The 24191-nt window shown below is 46.6% G+C and overlaps 1 protein-coding gene across 1 annotated transcript in view; it reads left to right on the forward strand.

Annotated features, from left to right (window-relative positions):
- Positions 1-8859: 8859 nt before the first annotated feature.
- ccdc141 (coiled-coil domain containing 141) overlaps positions 8860-24191 on the forward strand; it is a gene marked incomplete at its 5' end in the record, with an annotated part of 51615 nt that continues 36283 nt past the window's right edge. The window contains 5 exons of the mRNA XM_084478223.1: positions 8860-9228; positions 9436-10425; positions 13731-13856; positions 14132-14320; positions 14895-15020. Of these exons, the coding sequence (XP_084334349.1) occupies positions 8860-9228; positions 9436-10425; positions 13731-13856; positions 14132-14320; positions 14895-15020 (1800 nt within the window). The remainder of the gene's footprint in view (positions 9229-9435; positions 10426-13730; positions 13857-14131; positions 14321-14894; positions 15021-24191) is intronic.

Consider the following 24191-nt stretch of genomic DNA (forward strand, 5'->3'; position numbering starts at 1 on the left):
ACACACACTAACACTAACACATGCGCACACACACAAACTAACACGTACACACACGCAGCGTCCACATCCCTTTAAAATATCAGCACTCAATCATGTGACCTATTCTGAGAGGTACAGCCCCTGGAGAGCAGCTTGAAGGACAACACACTGAAGTGTCTTTGTGTTGTAGAGTGGCTCAGTGGTCCACGTTCACCTGGCTGAAGTGAGTCCAGGTCTGTGTGAGATCGGATCAGACCGGGAGCAGAACCAGACCCTGGTCCAGGAACACCAGCAGCTACTGATCAGCCTCAAGGTATCCAGCCTCTCAGAGTCTCTCCTGTGAGTCGCACAAAGTGAGCTTTGGAGTAAAAGTCATGACCGCTCAGAGTTGGAACATGGCCCCGTTACCAAGGCCTCCCCACCTAGCCATGAGTAGGACCCCATGTCACTGTTTTACAAACTAGTCGGCTGTAAATGAAAAGTACCAATACATTTCTGCAGTTTTTCCGACATGAAAATAACACTTTGACTCTTTGACCAACTATATAGGCCTTTATAGATATTAGCGGTTGAACGGTTCACAAAATTCATGGTTCAGTTGATCACAGTTTTGGGGTCACTGTTTTCGGTTTGTACAGTAAAGCAGGGGATGACGCAAGTAAGTATTATTTGGAACGATTCAAGTGAGTGAGGTGATGGAGTAAGGTCCAGAGTAAGGGGACTGCTAGTAGCATGTCATATGTCGCCTGGTTCAGGCTACATTTCAAGTGCAATGTGTGCAGACCTGGCGACCTTCTATGATGTGCCAGACCAGCAGAGTTCACTGCTGCTCCCTTTGTTTTCACTTTAGATCCCTTCAGCTCCAGGGCCAGTGTGCGAATTAAGGGGGAGCAGGGGGAGCTATAGCTCCCCTAGTGGTGATTTGAGCTCCCCTGGAAACATGGTTTGTGAAATTTTGGGGGAGCTCTAAAATATTGATATCATAGCCAAATAAATGCTATTTTGGGCATGGTTCTTCTCAAATGTGTAAAATAAGTTAAATAAAGAGTTAGGCTGCCGCTATAGGCTGGCTGCTCTCTTAACAATCCTGTCCGCGTTGTTCCCTGTTTCAGAAGCACAAGTCTGCGGTGATGGCTCGGCTGTCCCAGGCAGACCAGACAGCAGAGAAGGACAAGGGCGGGGCTGTAGGAAGTGAGGGCGGGGCTGTAGGAAGTGAGGGTGGGGCTGGTGGAAGTGAGGGCGGGGCTGTAGGAAGTGAGGATGGGGCTGGTGGAAGTGAGGGTGGGGCTGTAGGAAGTGAGGGCGGGGCTGGTGGAAGTGAGGGCGGGGCTGTAGGAAGTGAGGGCGGGGCTGGTGGAAGGGAGGACGGGGCTGTAGGAAGTGAGGGCGGGGCTGTAGGAAGTGAGGACGGGGCTGATGGACATGGTATTGGGGTTTATGAAGCCATGGCTGAGTCCCTGAGGGAGGGGTGGAATCTGCTCCTCCTCCTGCTGGAGAAACGTCTGCTTCTCCTCCAGGAGGCCGCCGTGTTCTACCTGAAGGCCCAGCAGGTACACCCACACACACACGCACACACACACACACCCAACCACCCACAGACACACACAGGTGATGATAGGCTAGTTTAACATCTCCACAGCTGAACAGCATCTGTTGATGTTAGCTAGCTACTGTGCTATTTGATGCATTTGCCAGGTCTTATTTTGTAAACCCGCACCTGCCCGTACCAACCATACTTAAAACCACATCCAACCCGTTTTCCGACAGTAGCACAAATTACATTCCACACCTCGAGCTGACCCGCTATAAATTGATACCGACCCGCACCCGAAGGAAATTTAGATATGGAACGCTGGGGAATTACACATCATCATCACATCACTGTTGACGGTTTTGGTTGACTCCTCCCCTCCTGAATAACATATCACTCGCTTGCTGCGCTGGGTGCAGGGATGGCGAGGATAAATCTGGAAATCTGAGCAATATTGGGAAATGAACGACCATGCTCTCCCCACCATGATAACACACCCAAAGACTCATCTTTAGGTGTTTTGTAATCAATGTAAGCAGCCTCATCACTGGAATCCTCTACGATAGTGTCTGCAGCTCCCTTCTCGGGTGAGGGCCGGGGGCACTGCTCAGGCACAGCTCTCATCATTTTGAAATGCAGGCATATTTTATAGATGTGTCACTAATAATGATTTTTTTATTTGCACGTGACGCCTTGAAAATGGTAGTCACAAAACCCGGGACCGACCTGCGCTGTTCAGGTGTCCGAACCGATCCGCACCCGTGTCCGACACAGGACATAATTTTTCTCCAGTTTCATCCAAATTATGCCGGTCACCCGTCGGGTGGTGCCCTGGTACCCAAACCCGTGCAGGAGTGTGCTCAGAAGCATCATGCTAGCTAGCCAGTGTGCGGAGTAGCCCTTCCGTTGGCTAGCCAGTGTGCTGAGTAGCCCTTCTGCTGGCTAGCCAGTGTGCTGAGTAGCCCTTCTGCTGGCTAGCCAGTGTGCTCGGGGGCCACTGTGTTAGCCAGACAGTTTGCTAGGTAACAATTCTGTCAGCTAGTAGCATGGCAAATTCCTGCACTCCTTAAAGTAACAATTTGCATTCACTCACTCTCTGTATGTGTAGTTTGCTGTGTCTCTAGAACGGGCGGAGGAGAGTCAGGATGACCCCGAGATGTACCGGTTCACCAGGAGAGGTAAGACACCTGACAGACTGAAGCCCAGATCACAGCTCCGCCCTCATGTGAAGATCTGCCTCGTCCTCCGAGGCCATGCATGCCCCTCTGACCGGCAAAGAGCCACTCGTAGCCCAGGATGTGCAGTCCTCCGAGAGCTTAGTTTTAGTCAGCTTTAGGTCGGATAGGCAGTCAGTAAGTGAGCTGGGAAGAGGATCAGTGGAGGAGGCTGTGGTGAGATATAGTTGGATGTCATCCACATAGCAATGGAATTTAAGGCCATGTCTGCGGATGATTTGGCCAAGCAGCAGGATATATGAGAGGAAGAGGAGAGGCCCAAGAACAGAACCCTGGGGGACACCATGAGTGACAGGGGATGTGGAGGATTTGTGAGGGCCCAGAGTGACAAACTGTTGTCTGTTGAAGAGGTAAGGTAACCGGAACCAGTGGAGGGCTATGTCTATGATACCAAGAGCTGACAGGCGGGTAATGAGAACATTATGATTAACTGTGTCAAATGCAGCGCTAAGGTCCAGAAGGATAACAATGTTTGGGGAACCGTTATCAACAGACAGGAGCAGGTCGTTTACGACTCGGAGGAGTGTAGTCTCTGTGCTGTGATGTGGACGAAAACCAGATTGGAAGTGCTCGTAGAGTTTATTGTCAGTGAGAAAGGAGTGAAGTTGTGAGGCAACCACTCTTTCCAATAATTTGGCCAGGAAGGGGAGGTTGGAAATAGGATGGTAGTTGGACAGAGAAGTGGGATCAGTGTTAGGTTTCTATAAAATGGGGGTAACTGCAGCAATTTTAAGAGCAGGGGGAACAACACCAGAGCTGAGGCTAGAGTTAACCAGTAGTGTCAAGGGTTCACAAATGGCCTTGGTGCATGCCTTGAGTAAGGGAGTGGGGGCAGGGTCGAGCTGAAAGGAGGAAGGGTTAGATTTAGTAATGATATTTACGATAGTTAGGGAGTCAACAGGTGTGAAATGGGTGAGTTTAGGGCCCAGAGGAGGAGAATGTGTAGGGAGATTGAGCAGAAGGCTGAAAAGAATGGTAGATTAGATCTATTTTGTGTTCAAAGTAATCTAGAAAAGCCTGGCACTGCTCAGGTGTTTTTGGGCTGGCAGCAATAGGAGGTTTGAGTAGTTTATTGACAGTTCTGAAAAGTGACTTTGGCCTAGACTGAGAGCAGTTGATTAATGATGAAAAATAACTGGCACAGGCAGCATTTAGAGCATCCCTGTACTTGGATATGGATATGGATGTGTTCAGTGTAGAGCATTGAATGAATGGTGAGGCCAGTTTTTTTATACAGGTTCTCAAGACGGCAGCCTGAGGCCTTCATTACATTAAGCTCAGGGGTGTACCAGGGGCATGAGCGGGTGGCAGGTACAAGTCTATTCTTGACCGGGGCTACATCATCCAGGAGTCTGGAGAGGGTGTGATTATATTTGGTGACCAGATTATCAGGGGAGGAGAGCTTATCCTGTGGGTCAGAGAGAGGTGATGCCTGTATGGAGGCAGCGAAGAGGGTGTGGTCAATGGACCTAAGGTCCCAGTAGGTGATAGGTATTTTCTCAGAGGAGGAGGAGGGGGGGAGGATGGTATGGAAAGGGCCTTCAATTAATGTATTATCAGAGACACCAGAAACAGAACCAGTAACAGAAATGTCATTCAGACCAGTAGAGCATAGCAGGTCAAGTGTGTGGCCCTGAATGTGAGTTGGAAAGTCAACATGCTGTACCAGGTTAAAACATTCAAGAATAGAGATGAACTCAGAGGTGTAAGGACATTCTGTATCAACATGGACCTTAAAATCGCCAACCATAATAACAGCAGGGCAGACAGATTAGATAACTGTGAGGAGTTCATTCAGTTCAGACAGAAAATGTGTAGTTGGTTTAGGAAGGCGATATACTAGCAACAGCATTATGGAAGGAGATGAGGCAATCTTAAGAGCAAGATATTCAAAAGAAGTAACATCAAATAGAGTGAGTTGTTTGACAGATAAATCGGAGCAATACACCAGGGCCAACCCACCCCCTCTCCCTACTGGTCTGGGTTTAGCTAAGTGGCTATAGCCGGGGGGGGGGGGGGTCAGCAAGTTTAAGTGTATGCTATCGCTAGGTTTTTGGCAAGTCTCTGAGAGACAAAACATGTCTGTATTATTCCGTAGGATGAGGTCATTGATTAGCGATGTTTTTTTGGAAATGGACTGTGCATTCAGATGGGTGAGGTTGAACTAGGGATGAGTTGGAGAGGAGGGGGCAGCCATAGGGGGACAAAGAAGATGTTCATGATTAATCCCTCTAATAGCTTTCCTCTGGGGTCGACATGCATTAGGGTTAAGTAAAGTTGGAATTTGAGCATCATGACCGTAGATAAGTGACGGTCCTCTTTTGGAGCGGTGTATGTAACGTGGACGGTGGGTAATTCCAAAGAAGTGGCATAGATTATAAGACACTGAATCCAGGGGAGCATGACAGCATAGAAGTTTGAGAGCAGCGGATGTATATACTGGTTGCATTGTCAGATGGTAAGAGGCAAACAAGCACAACACAATGCAAGAGACCATGAAATGGCTTTAGAGCAGACGCCAGTGGCCAGGTTAGACATCAGACAGTATCACTGTGACATAGCTAGACCACTCGGCAGTATGGCATCAAAAATTAGCAATATGGATCCGATAATGTCCGGGCAAAACAGCAGAAAAAACAGTAGCAAAATAAACAACAACCAGTGAGCAGTGGCAGCCAGAGCGCGCACAGCGTTCACTCAACTGGGGTTGGCTCTGCAGTGATTGAGGGAGTTTGGCTGATAATAGCTGGTTGCTCACGTTAGGAACATGACCAGTGTTTTGTTTTGTTTCCTGACTGCCAGAATACAATGGATGCACCAAGCAAAATCAAAACACTGTATTATCAAGTACGATACATCACTTTTCAGAAGTGTATTTTCATGATTTTGCAACTTCTTTATGACGTGGATATATTGCTTTTCCAACATGGTTTCAATGCAGCAGACCCTCACATTTCTGCTTTCAGATTTGCTTGCGGTTGGAAACACTATACTTCTGGCTTGTGTACATAAATAAATGTGAGGTGGAAGGGTGAATGCATGCCACTCTCCAACCAGCCCAATCGGGATCTGTGCAAATGTGGCGTCTGCAGAAGTGTGTATTTAGCTTCAACAACACACATTTCAGTCAGATATATCTAACACAACACAACACAACATTCATACACATACACTACACACTAGGAGGAGATACACTACACACTAGGATATACACTACACACTAGGAGGAGATAAACTACACACTAGGAGGAGATACACTACACATTAGAACAGTGGTCAGCAACCTTTTTAGGCCCAAGATCCCTGACCTCAGCCTTGGTGAAAGGCATCTACCTATTGAAGCGTTGAGAGAAAAACAGCCCAGATTTTACGCATTGAGAGAAAAACATTGAGAGAAAAACAACCCAAATTGAGGCCTTTAATTTGGCTAATTGTATTTGAATTGGCTTTGGTCCAACTTTCAAATTGATGCAACCACGAAAAACTGTAACAAGCATATCAAACCTCGCTAGGGGTGGCATTAGCTCAGGAGGTAGAGCTGGTTGGCTGGTAACCGCAAGGTTGCTGGTTCGATCCCCGGCTCCTTCTAGCTGTCGTGGTGTGGTGTCCCTGAGCAAGACGCCTCACCCTAACTGCTCCTGACGTACTGGCTGTTGCCCTGTGTGGTTGACTCCGCCGTCGGTGTGTGAATGTGTGGGTGAATGTCAGTCAACACTGTAAAGTGCTTTGCATAAAAGCACTATATAAATGAGGACCATTTACCTAGCTGTCTTGAATTTTATAAATGTACCTTCAATTCTAATTTTCATCAGATAATTTAATTTCAACACACAAGGCATGTGGGTTAATATCCATTTTTATGTGGAAATAATTTTGTTCATAGTAACCAACAACAACAAATCAACATACTTGGGGTGATGGGAGGGTCGGCGGTTCGATCCCCTCCCTTGCCACTTGTGTCATGGTTGTTGTGTCATTGAGCAAGACACTTCACCCACCTTGATGTGTGTGTGTCTGACTGCTGTATGTTTGAGGTGGTGGTCGGAGGGGCCGTAGGCGCTGAATGGCAGCCACGATTCCGTCAGTCTGCCCCAGGCAGCTGTGGCCACTATCGTGGTTTACCACCACCGGTATGACTGTGTGTGAATGGTAAGCGTCTTTGGGTCATTGAAAAGTGCTATACAAAATAAATGAATTATTATTATACTTATTAATAATAATAATAATACATTTTACTTGCAGTGAGCAGATCATATGAAGTGCCATTGTTAACTTATGCTCAGTTATGATTATATTATTATTAATATATATATTATTATATATTTCTGTGGAAAGTAACGATTGTGTTACTTTCAAGTACATTTTTAAATGCTCAAATGTGTCAAATAATTTGGACCCCATCTCCACCCCTCCAACAGAACTCAAAATATATGTGCATGTTCATGTTCATGCAAGGAAGCATGGAAGCATGCAACGTTGAAAGATGTTTGAATTACTTGACACCGACGTGGGGAGGCACTTTTGTCCAGGACATAATGTGCATTTCACCATTACACTCGTTACAATAATTTCTTGGAGGGAAAAGTAATGGCTATACTTCCATTTAAAGAAGGCTGTTTTTGGATTATTTGGGCTTGCCATTCCTACTTCTTGTTGACTCACTTGTGTCCTTGTGTGTCCGACTCTACCTCTGATTGGCTTACTGTGAAATGTTACTCTACCTCAGCCAATAGTCATTAATGCGGTTGTCTCGTGCCCAATAGAGTGCAACAGTGTGGTTCCGGAAGTAAAAATCCCATTCATTTTCATCATCGAGATTTTGATTAAAAGCCATAATGTCGTAACCATCCAAATCATACGTACCAGGCACCGCTATATTGTGAATCTATGGAATTTGCTCCTGTAGACACTACACACTAGGAGATACACTACACACTAGAAGATACACTACATACTAGGATATACACTACACACTAGGAGATACACTATACACTAGAAGATACACACTAGTATATACACACTAGGAGATAGACTATACACTAGGAGATACACTACGCACTAGGATATACACTACACACTAGGAGATACACTACACATTAGGAGATACACTACACATTAGGAGATACACACTAGGAGATACACTACACACTAGGAGATACACTACACATTAGGAGATACACACTAGGAGATACAATACAGACTAGGAGATACACTACACACTAGGAGATACACTGCACACTAGGAGATACACTACACACTAGGAGATACACTACACACTAGGAGATACACACTAGGAGATACACTACACACTAGGATATACACTACACACTAGGAGATACACTACACACTAGAAGATACACTACACACTAGGAGATACACTACACTCTAGGAGATACACACTAGGAGATACACTACACACTAGGAGATACACTATACACTAGGAGATACACTACACAATATGAGATACACACTAGGAGATACACTAAACAATAGGAGATACACACTAGGAGATACACACTAGGAGATACACTACACACTAGGAGATACAATACACACGAAGAGATACACTACACACTAGGAGATACACTACACAATAGGAGATACACTATACACTAGGAGATACACTACACACTAGGAAATACACTACACACTAGGAGATACACTACACACTAGGAGATACACTACACACTAGTATATACACACTAGGAGATACACTACACAATATGAGATACACACTAGGAGATACACTAAACAATAGGAGATACACACTAGGAGATACACACTAGGAGATACACTACACACTAGGAGATACAATACACACGAAGAGATACACTACACACTAGGAGATACACTACACACTAGACGGAGATACACAACTCTAGAAGCACATACTGTAAGTGTTATTGTATCTCTGGGGTCCCGGCAGGTCTTCTGGAACGCTCTCTGCAGGTTCTGAATGGTGAATATGCTTTGCTTCACCTGCTGAGGGATCTTCAGAGCACTGCCGCCCTCCAGAGGACCGGGGCGGTACTTCACCTCAAAGACTCACAGGTGGGGAGACGAGGGTTAGCAGGCCAGATGGTGGCTGGAAGGGTGGGGGTGGAGGATAGATAGATGAATGAGGGGTGGTGGAATGTTGCTAATGATCTTTGGTGTCTACAGAATCAGTCAGTTGGCAGACTCAGTGAGCGGAGGGTGGAGAAGTTGGGGGAGGAGCTCCAGGACAGATTATGGCAGTTGGAGAAGAACGTCAAGGAGAACGTGGAGCAGAACTTCACAGGCATAAACATCACAGATTTGAACATTAAAGAACTGAACATCACAGACTTGAACATCAAAGAGCAGCAGAACATAGAACAGGACATCACAGAAAAGGTGGAGCAGAACATCATGGGACAGAACGTCAAAGAACAACACACAGACATGAGGAACAGAACCTCACTCTGCCAGAACCACCAGCAGAAGGTCCAGAACCAGCAGCAGGTCCAGAACCGGCAGCAGAACCAGCAGCAGGTCCAGAACCAGCAGCAGAACCAGCAGCAGGTCGAGAACCAGCAGCAGGTCCAGAACCGGCAGCAGAACCAGCAGCAGGTCCAGAACCAGCAGGTTTACCAGAACCAGCAGCAGATCCAGAACCAGCAGCAGAACCAGCAGCAGGTCCAGAATCAGCAGCAGGTCCAGAACCGGCAGCAGAACCAGCAGCAGGTCCAGAACCAGCAGGTTTACCAGAACCGGCAGCAGGTCCAGAACCAGCAGCAGAACCAGCAGCAGGTCCAGAACCGGCAGCAGGTCCAGAACCAGCAGCAGGTCCAGAACCAGCAGCAGGTCCAGAACCGGCAGCAGAACCAGCAGCAGGTCCAGAACCAGCAGGTTTACCAGAACCAGGAGCAGGTCCAGAACCAGCAGCAGAACCAGGAGCAGGTCCAGAACCAGCAGCAGGTCCAAAACCAGCAGCAGGTCCGACAGAACCAGAAACAGGTTTACCAGAACCGGCAGCAGGTCCATCAGAAGCACAACCAGCAGGTCCAGAAGAACCAGCAGCGGGTCCCTAATAACCACCAGCAGCAGGTCCAAAACCAGCAGCAGAAACAGCAGCAGGTCCAACAGCAGAAGGTCCAGAACGAGCAGCAGGTCCAGAACCAGCAGGAGGTCCAGAACCAGCAGCAGGTCCAGAACCACCAGCAGAACCATCAGCAGGTCCAGAACCACCAGCAGAAGGTCCAGAACCAGCAGCAGAACCAGCAGCAGATCCAGCAGAACCAGCAGCAGGAGGTCCAGCAGAACCAGCAGCAGAAGGTCCAGAACCAGCAGAAGAACCAGAAGAAGGTCCAGCAGAAACACCAGCAAGAGGTCCAGCAGAACCAGCAGAAGAAGGTCGAGAACCAGCAGAACCAGAAGCAGGTCCAGCAGAAACACCAGCAAGAGGTCCAGCAGAACAAGCAGCAGAAGGTCCAGAACCAGCAGAAGAACCAGAAGCAAGTCCAGCAGAAACACCAGCAAGAGGTCCAGCAGAACCAGCAGCAGAAGGTCCAGAACACACCTGAGGTCCAGAACCAGAAGGAGGTCCAGAACCAGCAGCAGGTCCAGCAGAACCAGCAGCCGGTCCAGCAGAAGTTCCAGAAGAACCAAGAATGTTTTGAAAAGAATCACTGGAGCATGTTCGACAGTCTACTGCAAAAGGTTTCTAAGTTGACTGTACTATACTCAATTTATCTAATCTACTGTTCTATAATGTCCTCTACTGTACTTTACCATACTCAACCTAACCTAACTCTACTGTACTCTATTGTACTGCACTATACTCTACTGGTGTACTGGTCGTAGCTTATGCTTAGGTGTACTGTACTGGTGGTAGTGTGAGGTAAGGTGTACAACAATATTTGTTGTATAATTGTGTGTGTACACTGTTGGTTTGGTGTAAGTAGACTTCATATAATCTTAATTTAATTAATTTTTCTTGTGTTGTGGATCGAGTTGTTGTGGATCTTCCTGCTCTCCTTTGGTTTACTGGATTTAAACCTTGTTAGAAGTAAATTGTGTCAGTATGGTCAGTAAGTCTATCATTGTATTCCACCATTCCACCACGATGTCTAGGGTTACCTGCACATAGGGTTGTGGTGAATCATCTTATAACCAGTGTAGGGTTCAAAGTGTTTATTTTCAACACAGTCTAAGATACAGTTTTGGACGTTCTCTAACTTTAGGAGATCACCCATCTTCCCTTATTGAGGTGTTCTTGGTTTGTTGAGCGATCAGTTGCTACGGGTCTCAATGGTTCAGCCATCTGCATCAGGGTCATCACTAAATATCATCTGACCCAGAAAGCATTGGCGCATTAAGATATACAGTTGTGGATCCAAATATGTCTTGTGATTGGTTCACTTGCTCTAGGTGGAAGCACCTTCCATACGACGGACGTTACCCTATCTGTCCCGCTCCCAGCCATGGGACCGCTATCGTTCCCAACCCAGCCGCACAGGCAGTGACCTGGAGATGTGACTAGGTCTTGAGCAGGAAATTGATTGTTGTAGATTTCCCGTAATAATGTTTCCTGTTCCCATTCAAATATGACCCCATACAGGAAATATTCTGAAACCGGAACTGGTTTGCTAATCTCCCCCAAATCGACGTTTGGTGGAGATTGATGTATTCTAGCACCCATAAGGTGACTCTGGAAATTCTAGGAGGAATTAGATCCTCTTCCTCCAAGGTAGATCCTCCTATGGAGACCCCCGAAGAGGGCTGGTACTTCTCTGGGATCCCCCCCCCCACACACACACACACACACACTCACAAAGCTGGCAACATACTTAACCTCTTATACCTAAGACTTTCTATAAATCCGCTTCATGTTTCTAACCACTTCTTATCTTGCTCTCGCGCCCTCTGAAACTGCCAACCCACCCTCTTCCACACATACTGTCCCTATACCCTGCAACCATCTGTCCCTCTGCTTTCCTGACAGAACCAACCTACGGGCAGCGGAAAGAGAGTGGTGCAAATCCCAGATCCCTGACCATTCTTGCATCCCAATCTCTTCTCTCCTCTAATCTGCCTCTGCAGCTAAAAGCTCCTCCTTTCAATTTGGAACTCAATCAATCTTCTCCTTTCCCCCAAAACATTGTTCTATCTTCCCCAGTCCGTGTGAAGGAGCGTGTGGTCAGACCTAAGTGCGGCCCTGAGGGCCTTTAGGTGTTACAGAAGCAGCATTCTGCTGGGCTCCAGGTCTCGGTCAGGCCTTGGCTGTCAGATGTCTTGGAGTGACTGTGCTACATTTGCATAAGTTAGTATTCACTGTATACTTTAGCCGTCATTCTAAAATAAATGTTTTTTAGTGACGGGTATTCGGATAGGTTGGATGCCTCTATCCGGTCCTCAAACGGTCAATGTATACATGTGGTCGTGCGGGCTGTCAGGTCCTGTTACTGTCACTGTCCTGCTCCCCGTACAAGACGATGATGAACAACTCAGGCATTCTCTTCTTCTAACGAACCTGTTGGGGAGAGGTTTACTGTGTCGTGTAGGACTGAGTGCGACCGACCCCGGCCTCATGGTTCCATCCGATGCAGCACCACGATCCAAGCACACTGTGTAAGCTCATCAGGATACTTGACTCCTGGGACTGGGTGTACCAAGGTCCATAGCAGAGATACTGGTAACAGACACCCACACAGGCCCACAGATTATGCGTATTGTACTGTGAGAGTAGCCTGGAAATCCAGACCCACATCTAGAAAGCTGTAGGGTCTGGCAATGAGTTATGAAAATGGCCCAACTCGAGGGGCGGCACCAAGCATGCATTTGAAAATATAACTGCACACAATTGGATAACACTATGACCAATCAGAAGAATACAAGGGGTGACATATCCAGACCAGCGGAGCTAACCAATAGATACGACTCTTGCTGTATCCGGTTTGTAAAACAGTAAGGCTTTTGGCCCGCCTATATCAAATACACTGATGTGATTGGTTAATGTTCTGGGCCAGGGGAATCGGGGAGTGAGTATATTGCTCGTTCCCAGAGTGACTCGCTGAGCAAATTGAAATTGTGCTCTCGCAAGAACTCTGGATTTCCAGGGTACTGTCAGAGTGTATTATTTTTTAAGGTCTTATAGTTTAAAGAACAGTTAAAAAGTTCAGTAAGTTGAACCAGTATTGTGGTCTCGCCTGTCTCGATTCTTCCATCAGGATACAGGACTGAGAAACAACAATATGAGAAACATCTATTCCCCACAGTCACCCTCTTTTCATTCCAGCTGGTTACCGTCGTCCAGTGGCGAGGTAGAGCTCTGGTACCCAGTCTCCTAATATCTATACCTAATATGTCTCCTAATAATACTAATATTCCCTCTGAAAAAAAACATATATTCGAATACTATTCGAATATGACAATGACGCGCATTACGTCAATAACAGGACAAACTAATACAACGAGACATAACTTCTTGTATAGGTAGTTTATTTAAGTTTAAACATATTTGACAACATATTACCTACACAAAAATAAGTAAATGAACTAATGGCCAAGACCGCAGACCTCGCTCTCTTTTTCTCTCGCTCTCTCTCGCTCCCCCCCACTCTCTCTGCGCATACTGGTTTAAATAAAGAATGACAATAAACAAATACTGATTGCTGATCAAGAGTTTTGTGTAAGCAATTTAAGGTCCCGACTCTTGTCACTTGACTCTTGTCTGTTGTCTGTCTTGTGTTCTGGTCGCCTACTCGCAAAGCAGACAGCCGCACCGCGGCTGCCGTGGGTGTGTTTTTCCACATTCGAATATTAATTTTCACCTTTGAATGTCTGTTTTTCAAAACTATTCGAATATATATTCAAATTTAGAATATTCGTTGACAGCCCTAGTGTCTGTATGTATACTGGTCTCTACTGATGTGTGGTCAGGTGTACTCTACTGGTGTGTGGTCAGGTGTACTCTATTGGTGTGTAGTCAGGTGTACTCTACTGGTCTCTACTGTTCTGTTCAGGTGGGTCAGGACCTGGTCTCGGTGGAGGAGGTCCTGGTGGTCCCCAGTGAAGTGGACCTGGGCTGTGACCCCCACATCGTCTCCAGACTGCTGCTCAACTTCCAACGGGCCCAACCACATTTTACCGTGAGTACCAGGAACTCTTACTAATATACAACTCAGATCTAATAACCAAATACATAATAACTGTGTCATATCTCACTCATCATTTCCTGCCCAGCACCACTGTGACTGCGTGTGTCGGTGTGTCATGTGTGCGTGTGTTGGTGTGTGCGTGTGTCGGTGTGTGCGTGTGTGTTGGTGTATGCGTGTGTCGTGTGTGGTGTGTGCGTGTGTGCGTGTGCGTGTGTCGGTGTGTGCGTGTGTTGGTGTGAACGTGTGTCGTGTGTGTGTTCTTGCAGTGTCTGGACCTCAAGGTAGACCAGGTGCTCAGGATGTGGGCGTCGTTGTCCCAGGCTAGACTTCCTGTCAAGGAGAAGGAGGTGGAGCTTCAGCGTACTCAGAACCTCCATCAGCGAATCAAAGGGCAGATCCAGAGATGTCACAGAGTCCTCAGCCTGGCCGACAGTTTCCACCAAACAGCTGATCAGGTAAACTGTAAGCTGTCTGACGTTAGCTGCTAGCAGTTATCTGTTTGCTTTTAGCTACCTGCTGTGAACTGTTAGCTATTAGCTCTTGGCTGCTAACTGTCTGATGCTACCTGTAAGCTATTGGCTGTTAGTTGCTATCTTTAGGCTAGCAACTAACAGCCAACATCTGATGTCTGTTTGAAGCTGTATGCCAGTCAGCCGTGTCCCCTGACGGGGGTAACCTGTGTGTGTGTCCCCTGACGGGGGGTAACCTGTGTCTGTGTCCCCTGACGGGGGTAACCTGTGTGTGTGTCCCCTGACGGGGGGTAACCTGTGTGTCAGCCGTGTCCCCTGACGGGGGTAACCTGTGTCTGTGTCCCCTGACGGGGGGTAACCTGTGTGTCAGCCGTGTCCCCTGACGGGGGTAACCTGTGTGTGTCCCCTGACGGGGGTAACCTGTGTGTGTTCTCTGACGGGGGGTAACATGTGTGTCAGCCATGTCCCCTGACCGGGGGTAACCTGTGTGTGTCCCCTGACGGGGGTAACCTGTGTGTCAGCCGTGTCCTCTGACCGGGGATAACCTGTTTGCCCCCAGGTGAAGGGGTTGATTCGGAGGGAGCTGGGGGGCGGTGGAGAGTGGTCCCGTCTGCAGGAGCAACAGGTCCAGAAGCTCTACAGGAGCAGCCTGAGCCTGGGACACAACCTCTGTATCCTGGCCGAGGTTTGGGGGGGGGGGGGGTGTGTGTGTGTGTGTGAATTGGCTACGTGCACAACAATGGCGTCTGTTTCCGCTTGTAACTCGAGAGTGTGGTTGAGAATTTCCGGAATACTTCCTGATTGCAGCGTTTGACAACTAGAGCGGCATACCGGCAAGTTGGTTATGTCGTTTTTCATACGTGTACAATGAGTGTATTTACAGTTAAAGAACGGCGACTTGCCTACCAAAAGGTACGAAATTCAGCGCTCCATTGTTGTGTGCCAAAATGCACAAATTTGTCACGATACAATAGGGAAATAAGCTTTAATTCATTCCCTGTTGATCCCGCGGTACGGGCTGAGTGGATGAGGAAGATCCAGAGAGAAGACTTCAACCCTACCAAAAACACCCGGGCCTGTAGTAGGCATTTTAATGTCATTGATGTTGTCGTGACTGCTGGGGGACTGAAAGGGCTACAGAAGGGAACAATACCTGTTGTCTTTGCATGGAATGGCTATCAACTACCTGTACCCAGACACAGTGTTTGGCAACGGCGTCCGGGGGCTGAGAGTGATATCCCGGATTCAGGTTCTGACTCCGAAATGGAAACTGTGACAGTGGCACCTAATCACGATTACTGTGTGGTTCCAGAAACCACACAGAAATGGGGGTGAGAGCAAGTGTGTTGACTGACGAGAACGAAGCCTTGCGTCAGAAGATAAGGGAGCTGCAACATCAGGTCGAGGTTCGCTTCTACACCAGGTTTGTGTCCTACTCGCATTTCCTGGCATTTTAGAGATTGATTGAGCCTGCCGTGAACAGCAAGATGGTGAGGATTACCAGCACCAAGAGCAGCAGCACAGTCTCTCACCCAACAACGGTATGTAGACACTCAAATTGTCATTCTGTTACATAGTGTGTCATAATTACCAGTGCTTGGGGGTTAACTAATTACAAAGTAGACCTATAAAGCTACAAAGATCATTTTTGTATTATATATTTTTCTGATTTAACTTTATAATAATAACAACAACAATAAGTAATAATAATGTTAGTCAGCAAGGTTACTACATCTTTAGTATTTTTTTTTTTTCACATTTCAACAGAAACTTCCACCTATTGACAAGCTGCTGCTGTTCCTGATGCATCGGTCAGTCGGTTAGCCTCTCAGGGACCAGAGAGGTTATATATGGGGTCAGAACAGTCTCATTAATAATGAATGCACAGAGAAGGATTCACAAATGTATTTTGTGATTTATATATAAATTACTCTCTTCTCACAAATACATTTCAATGCACACAAATGGATATCGGCATGTATAAATGTAAAATAAATCCATAAACAAAAATAAGTTTCACAAACACATTTCTGATCCACACACAAATGTGTCTTGTTTAAAATAAATGTAATATAAATCCATAAATATATAAATTAAAAATGTAGCAGCTTTTGCTTCTTCGCCACCTACAGAGTTTGTTATGGACGATCATTTGGCCGAGAGACACGGGAGCCATGTGATTAGCTGAAAACTAAGGAGGCATCTGATTGGCTACAGAGAGTTCCTTGGTGAAAAAAATGCATTTGTGAATCCAGTCATGTCAGGGGAGTCTCAAAAATCCACATATAAATACAGACCAGTTCACACACAAATGCAAACAAGTTCACAAATGAAAAGCGTCTTGTAAATTCAAGTTTAACAGTTTGTATATAAATGTAACAACATTCAAATACATTTTTGATGAAAATTGCACAAAAAAAAAAAATTAATATATTTATGGATTTATATTACATTTATTTAAAACAAGACACATTTGTGTGTGGATCAGAAATGTGTTTGTGAAACTTATTTTTGTTTATGGATTTATTTTACATTTATACATGCCGATATCCATTTGTGTGTATTGAAATGTATTTGTGAGAAGAGAGTAATTTATATATAAATCACAAAATACATTTGTGAATCCTTCTCTGTGCATTCATTATTAATGAGACTGTTCTGACCCCATAGTTATACACCGCAGCACTGCCAGTTGGATTGTGTCCACTTGGACAAATTTCCTTCATTGCCTGTTGGGAAGCAAGCGTCTGTGGATCCCATCAGAAGTAGTCAGAGCTCACCTACCACCCGAGTTTTCTGCATTTGCTGACACACAGGTGGTGCTTGATTGCACTGAGATTTTCTGCCAACCACCATCCTCTCTTCTCCTGCAGAGTATTCAAGCTATAAATCACATGCTACATTCAATGCAATGATTGGCATGGCTCCCCATGGTGCCATTACCTTTGTGTCAGGGCTTTATGCAGGATGCCATAAGTGATTGTGAAATATTCAAGCTTTCTGGAATAATTTATGGCATTTCATCACAAATCACAAAGCTGCTATGGCCAGACATGGCAATCATGGTGGACAAAGGCTTCATTGTGGACAACATTGCTGGCTGTAAGGTGTACTGACCTGCCTTCTTGCTCAAAAAAACCAAATGAGTAGGGAGGATGTCAGGGAGACACAGGCGATTGCATGTCTGAGAGTGCATGTGGAGAGGTGCATAAGGAGGGTGAAGGAAAACAAACTTTTTGACAAGGACATACCACTGTCTGTATGTGGGAACATTGAGGAGCTGTTCAATGTGGCCTGCATCCTGGTAAATTACCAGAACGGCCCTCTAGTAAAGGCAACTCAACAGTAAATTAAAGATGTGCCTTGACTTTTAAAAAACAGTGTCATTGTGGTCTTTACACTACATTTTGTGTTTTACTGACAAATGAAAACATAAATTAAAAATGAAAACATAAATGAAAACACACTAGATATAACATAAGATAATTTAATAAGGAAATATTGCAGATGAACAATACACACATACTCACACACACATTCATAAACAACTCATTGAATCAACCCAGGTAAAAGTGAAAAAATAAATAATCCCCTCTCTCCCTAATAACCCTTGCCACCTCGGCATCCCTATAGATACGCTGTACCAGAATTTACTCCTCAGCGAAAACAATAAAGTCACACCATTCCATCCCGGTGAGTAACAACTGCCCCTGGACTTGCCAGTAGTAGCTGTGGCTCGGCTTTAATTTCAATGTGCCACTCTGTATTTTCAGGTATTTACAGTCCACATAGCTTTTAGAATTAGGGCATTTGATTTTGATCAGTCCAAATGGTGGGCTCTCAGTTGGATCAAACACAACACCATCAGGAGAGGGTTAGGATCATCTGGATGTATTACAAAGCCACATGGCCAGTAATTCTTCATCCTACTGTACTCTTGGACGGCCACAGGCTCCAATGCCAACCCCCTTTTCATTAAAGCTGTCTGAACCCCACCTTTCTTAATTATTTCTGTTAGGTTCTCAGCAGAACTGTGCCCTTTCACATGGCACACCTCCCTGAAATGAGAGGAAGTGAGCCTCGGCTTCCTGACTTGGTGCCACTCCACACTGTTGCTCTGGTCCCTTGTGGCCATCTCTATCTTCCTTGCCATATCCAAGGTAATGGCAAGCGACATTACCTGGAGATGCTGTTCATAATTGCACACAAAATGACACATGGAGGGATCCAGCCTATATCCATCAAATGGCAGAGGTGGTGGAGGGGGGGCGTCTGGGAGGTAGACTACTACCTGACTAATTGGCACTGGATGCTGATAAGAGATCGGGCTATCTTCCTGGACTGCTCCGAATCAACAAGGGGAACATCCTCAGATATTGCCATTGTGGTGATCAGTGGAGCAATGTCTGCTGTGAAGTCAATGTAAGCCTCAGCAACTTTCAGGACATCTGGGTCCAGCAAGTCCCCCAGCACTGCTTTGTAGCGCTTACTCCTTTGAAAGAAAAAGTTATTATATTATAATAAGAAAGTTATTATAGTTCTTTTAAAAAGTATTATAATAAGGAGTTAGGGAAAAGTTGAGAGAATACACTCAACAAAACAAAAAGACATCGACAAAGACAGCACACATTACATGACGGTAGATATTACCTTACACCATCAGCAACTGTGTATTGCCTGGGTTTTGGCTTTGTTGAAATGATGACCATGTCACTCACTCTGCCTGGTTGCACACCCTAGTAAGTACACAAAGAACAATAAGAATATGATGATATGATATAAATTAAAACATGTTTAATGGGATCACAGTAAAAAATGTTAACAATTTGTGATCAAGCTCTTGCCATAGTTCGTGATTTATGCCATCATTGCTCTGTTTCTGTGCAGCTAAGAACGGAGGAACTGCCTTAAGTCTCAGAGTTGAGTAGTGCGCAGTTTGAAAAAGTAGTGCAACATTGTGATTGCAGAGGACTCTTCCAGCAACACAGCTGCATTCAGCAACAGCGATTTGCACAGGCAAGCTGTTCTCAAAAGTCATCTGTAGGCCTTTTTACACTGCCAAGCCGGTTCGGTCGCGGCTTGGCATGCCCGGCAATTCCATCATCTTATCTCAAGTTGCCTGTGTGAAACCGAGGGGGTTAAATCCCCGTTCGTCACAGAGCCGGCTTTCTCGGTTTGCTGGAGAAGGCGGGGCCACGCACAGTCTAGACCTCTTTGCAATAATTTGCATACTTCCTGTCACACCCCGCCTCGGGTGAAGGTAATGTACCCTTAATACACCGGACTTTCAAACCCAAAGGATGGCAGGCACACAGTTGCAAATCGGTTTATAACAAGATTTATTCCCCCCAAGTGTCAGATAAGTGCAAACATACAGAGGAGGCCAAAAGCCAAACATCTCAGTTGATATTTAGTATCTCGTGGTACTAAACCCAGACCACCTCTTCTGGCAACAGCAACCCAGACCACCTCTTCTGGCAACAGCATACAGCAGACTGTCAGAAGGACAGCAGCCCACCCCTTTTATACCCCATGGCCCCTCCCACTAGACAGGCCCAATTAACAGGGGGATTATAATACTGTGGCACTTTGCTAATTAACCATAAATAAACTCATCGAAATACAGCATCCATGTTAAAGTTCATTTCATCTTTTAGATCAGTGATTTTCACTAGTGCATTTTAGGCTTGTCGCCCCTTAATGTCCAATGTCCAGTGTCCTCCTTTGACACAAGGGAAAAATGGTTTGGCCCAATCAGTGGCAGCAGGTGTTTCCTGACACCATATTTAAAGCCCTCAGCCCCACGCTGACTCTTTTAGTCTGCAGTACAGAGCCATGGTGAGAGGACAGACAGGGACAGTGGTCAAACTGTCACATCACCTCCCTCCTCTCCAGGAACTGCAAGTTCAGGGAGGCGGGACAGGTAATCGGCAAGCAAGTTAGTTTTTCCCGCTCTGTGAGTAATATTGAAGCAATATGGCTGTAATGCCAAGTACCATCTGGTGACACGGGAGTTCTTATCCCTCATGGAGTTGATCCAGCTCAATGCCCGGTGGTCAGTTTCCAAATCAAATGTCCGTCCAAGAAGATAATACCGAAGGCTGTCCAATGCCCACTTGATGGCAAGACATTCCTTTTCAATGGCAGAGTACCTAGTTTCTCTGGGATGCAGTTTACGGCTCAAATAGAGAATAGGGCATTCCTCACCCTCCTTTCCTTGTGCTAGGACGGCTCCAAGGCCCACACCAGAGGCATCGACTTGAACAAGGAATCTTTGGTTAAAGTCAGGACTTTGCAAGACCGGGGAAGAGCACAAGATGGCTTTGACATTGGAGAAGGCAGTTTCACATCTTTCTGACCATTTCACCGGATTAGGGGATGCTTTGGTAGTCAGATCTACAAGAGGAGCCGTGATGGTAGAAAAATGTGGCACAAATCTCCTGTACCACCCAGAAAGCCCCAAGAATGACCGGACTTGCTTCTTTGTCCGTGGTCTAGGACTGTCTCGGATTGCCTTCACCTTGTCCACCTGGGGACGTATTTGGCCATTGCCAAGATGGTAGCCCAGATAGCAAACCTCCGTTTTGGCCCACTCACATTTCTGGGTGTTAAGTGTGAGGCCAACGGAATGGATCCGGAGCAAGATCTGACGCAGGTGAATAAGATGGTCTTCCCAGGAAGTACTAAAGACCACCACGTCATCAAGATATGCAGCGGAAAACTGGGCACATCCCTGCAGAGCTCGATCCATAAGCCGCTGAAAAGTGGCAGGGGCTCCATGGAGTCCAAACGGCATGACTGTGTAATGATAGAGACCCTTTGGGCCACGGAAGGCAGTGTACTCCCTTGATGCCTTCTCCAAAGGCACTTGCCAATATCCTTTACACAGGTCAAGGGTGGTAATGAACACAGCTTTGCCAAGTTTCTCAAGGAGTTCATCAATTCGTGGCATAGGATAAGCATCGAATTTAGAAACTGCATTCACTTTGCGTAGGTCATTACAGAGTCGTATAGTGTTGTCTTTCTTTGGAACAAGAACAATGGGATTACACCACTCACTGTCTGAGGGTTCGATCACTCCTAGATCCAGCATGGTTTGTATCTCATTGTTGAGGGGTTCCGTCATTCGCTCAGGCACCCTGTATGGGCGTTGACGGATAGGGGTAGGGTTCTTTAACCGAATGACATGCTCGATTAATGGAGTTTTCCCGGGCTTTCCACTGAAAAGGTCTGGGAACTCCTCAAACACCTGCAAGAGTTCAAGGGCTGGTTGTGCAGGCAAGTGACTCACGTCAGGTTGCTGTGAGGTAGTAAGCATGGCTAGATCTGTATCCTCGTCGGCATCCTCCATTCCCACTTCCCGTGCCAGCATCACCTTTTCCACTCGTAACTCCTTGTTCCGAGTAGGTCCTCGACTGTCCTGGACATCAGTTCCTTCCACCGATCCTTTCCTCTCCTTCCATTCCTTTAGAAGGTTGATGTGGTATACCTGGGATGCCTTTCCTTTGTCCGGATGAGAGATCTCATAGGTGACAGGTCCAACTTGTCTGGCAACGGAGTAAGGACCTTGCCATTGGGCTAGCAACTTATTGCTGGAGGTTGGAAGCAAGAGCATGACCTTTTGACCTGGCCGTAGCACCCTGTGTCGTGCTTTTTGGTCATACCAGGTCTTCTGCTTCAGCTGGGCCTTTCCAAGATTTAGTTTCGCCTCAGCTCGGTATTGTTCTAGTCTGTCTCGCATCTGCAGCACATAAGAAAGCACACCCTGTGGTGCAGGTGGTTTGGACTCCCAGGATTTCTTCAAGAGATCCAAAGGACCTTGAATAGGGAACCCATACAGAAGTTCGAAGGGCGAAAAGCCGGTAGAGGCTTGAGGTACCTCTCGATAAGCAAAGAGAACAAAGGGAAGCCATTTATCCCAGTCTCGACCGGTGTTGTCTACGAACTTGCGTAGCATGCCCTTCAGTGTTTGATTAAATCTTTCCACCAAACCATCAGTTTGTGGATGATAGGGGGTGGTGCGAATGCCAGTAATGCCAAGTTGTTTGTGAAGCTGCTTCATAAGCTTGGAAGTGAAGTTTGTGCCTTGGTCCGTAATTATCTCATCTGGAATTCCAACTCGTGAGAAGAACTGGACAAGTGAACTGATGATTTTGGGTGTCTTGATACTCCTCAGTGGGAAGGCCTCTGGAAACCTGGTTGCGTAGTCACAGAGGACAAGGATATATTCATGGCCTGCACTGCTCTTGTCCAGTGGTCCGACAATATCCATTGCAATCCTCCGGAAAGGAACATCAATGAGAGGAAGAGGTAGTAGTGGAGCTCTCTCAGGTCGTCTCGGAGAAGTCTTCTGGCACTGCGGACAAGTTTGACAGTACTCAATGACATCTTTGACCATTAAAGGCCAAAAGAAGCGAGCTTTGACTCGAGCCAGAGTCTTGTCTTGCCCAAGATGACCAGACCAGGGTATGGAATGAGCCAGATGGAGTACAAGAGGCCGAATACAAGTTGGAACAACCAAGCGATTCTCTGGCTGACCTGCTGTATACAGGACTCCATCCTCCAGGAGGTACTTCTCACTCTGGTCTGGCTGCAAGGTGACGTTAGCATCTTTCAACTTCGCCAGTAGGGGTGCCAGTGAGGCATCGGCTCTTTGTAGCTCTCTGATGTCTTCAGGTACCTGCCACTCTTCATCAGGTTTCAAGTTAGAGAGATTGCCTAACAGTGGAGTACCTTGGATCTTCTCCAGGCGGCGCTGGCGTTTGCTTTTCAGGGGTCCCTTCCGTCCACCCTGGCATAAAGAAGGGTCCAAGTCAGGAAGAGGCTCCAGCCCTGGCTTGGCTGTCTGGGAACGGGTAAGTACTGGATAAGCCTCTTGAATGACTGGGGTTGAATTGGACTTCACCCGCTTCTGGCGTGCCTGATGCACAAGGTCATGGAGAATGGGAAAGTCCCTGCCCAAGATCATGTCATGGGGCATGTTTTCAAGAACCCCCACACGGAGCAAGAAAGCCTGGTCTTCAATGACGACGGTCACATCAGTCACTGGATATCTTCTTTGATCACCATGGACACACTGTAGGGCTGTGGCATGCCGATAGTCAAGATTGCCAAGCAAGACAAAGGAATGGTTGAGCAGTGTCATAGAGCTACCTGTGTCAAGTAGTGCTTGCACTTGACGACCGTTAACACAAGCTGGGATCATGATAGGCTCAGTGTCAGGTTCAAGCTCAGGATCTGGTGCTAGGAACGGTGCCACAACTGAAGCTGGGAGAGATGGATGTGGCACATAACAGAAGCTGGACAGTTTGGGCCCTTTCAAAGGACAGACTGAGGCCCGATGCCCTGGCTGTTGACAGTGGTAGCAGATGAGATCCTTCACTGAACCCGGTCTCCAGAATCCTTTCTTCTCCCCAAAGGTGCCTGGAACACTCACGGGACCACTGGCTCTGTGCTCACCTCCTTTGTGAGACATGTCAGCTGCCCCTTGGGCTGCTACTCGTGTATTCTGTTGCCTTGGCATTCTGAGACCTTTGCGAGCATTCAAGTACTGGCCTGCAAGCTTAGCCGCAGTAAGTCCATCTTCTGGCTCGTGTTCCTTGACCCAGGTCTTCATTTCGTTGGGAAGCATGCGAAGCATTTGCTCAAGAATGACAAGCTCGGCGATGTCATCTTTGGACCGCTGCTCTGGCTTGATCCATCTTCTGTAGAGTCCTTTGAGTCTGTTATAAGTCTCCTTGGGAGATTCACCCGGGGGAATGTAGGTTGACCGGAACTGAAGTCTGTATGTCTCAGGAGAGATGTCGAATTTTGCAAGGAGTGCTTCTTTAAGGCTAGCGTAGACGTTGGAGTCATC

Source organism: Micromesistius poutassou (genome assembly GCF_964030765.1).
Source record: "Micromesistius poutassou genome assembly, chromosome: 14".
Classification (NCBI taxonomy): domain Eukaryota; kingdom Metazoa; phylum Chordata; class Actinopteri; order Gadiformes; family Gadidae; genus Micromesistius; species Micromesistius poutassou.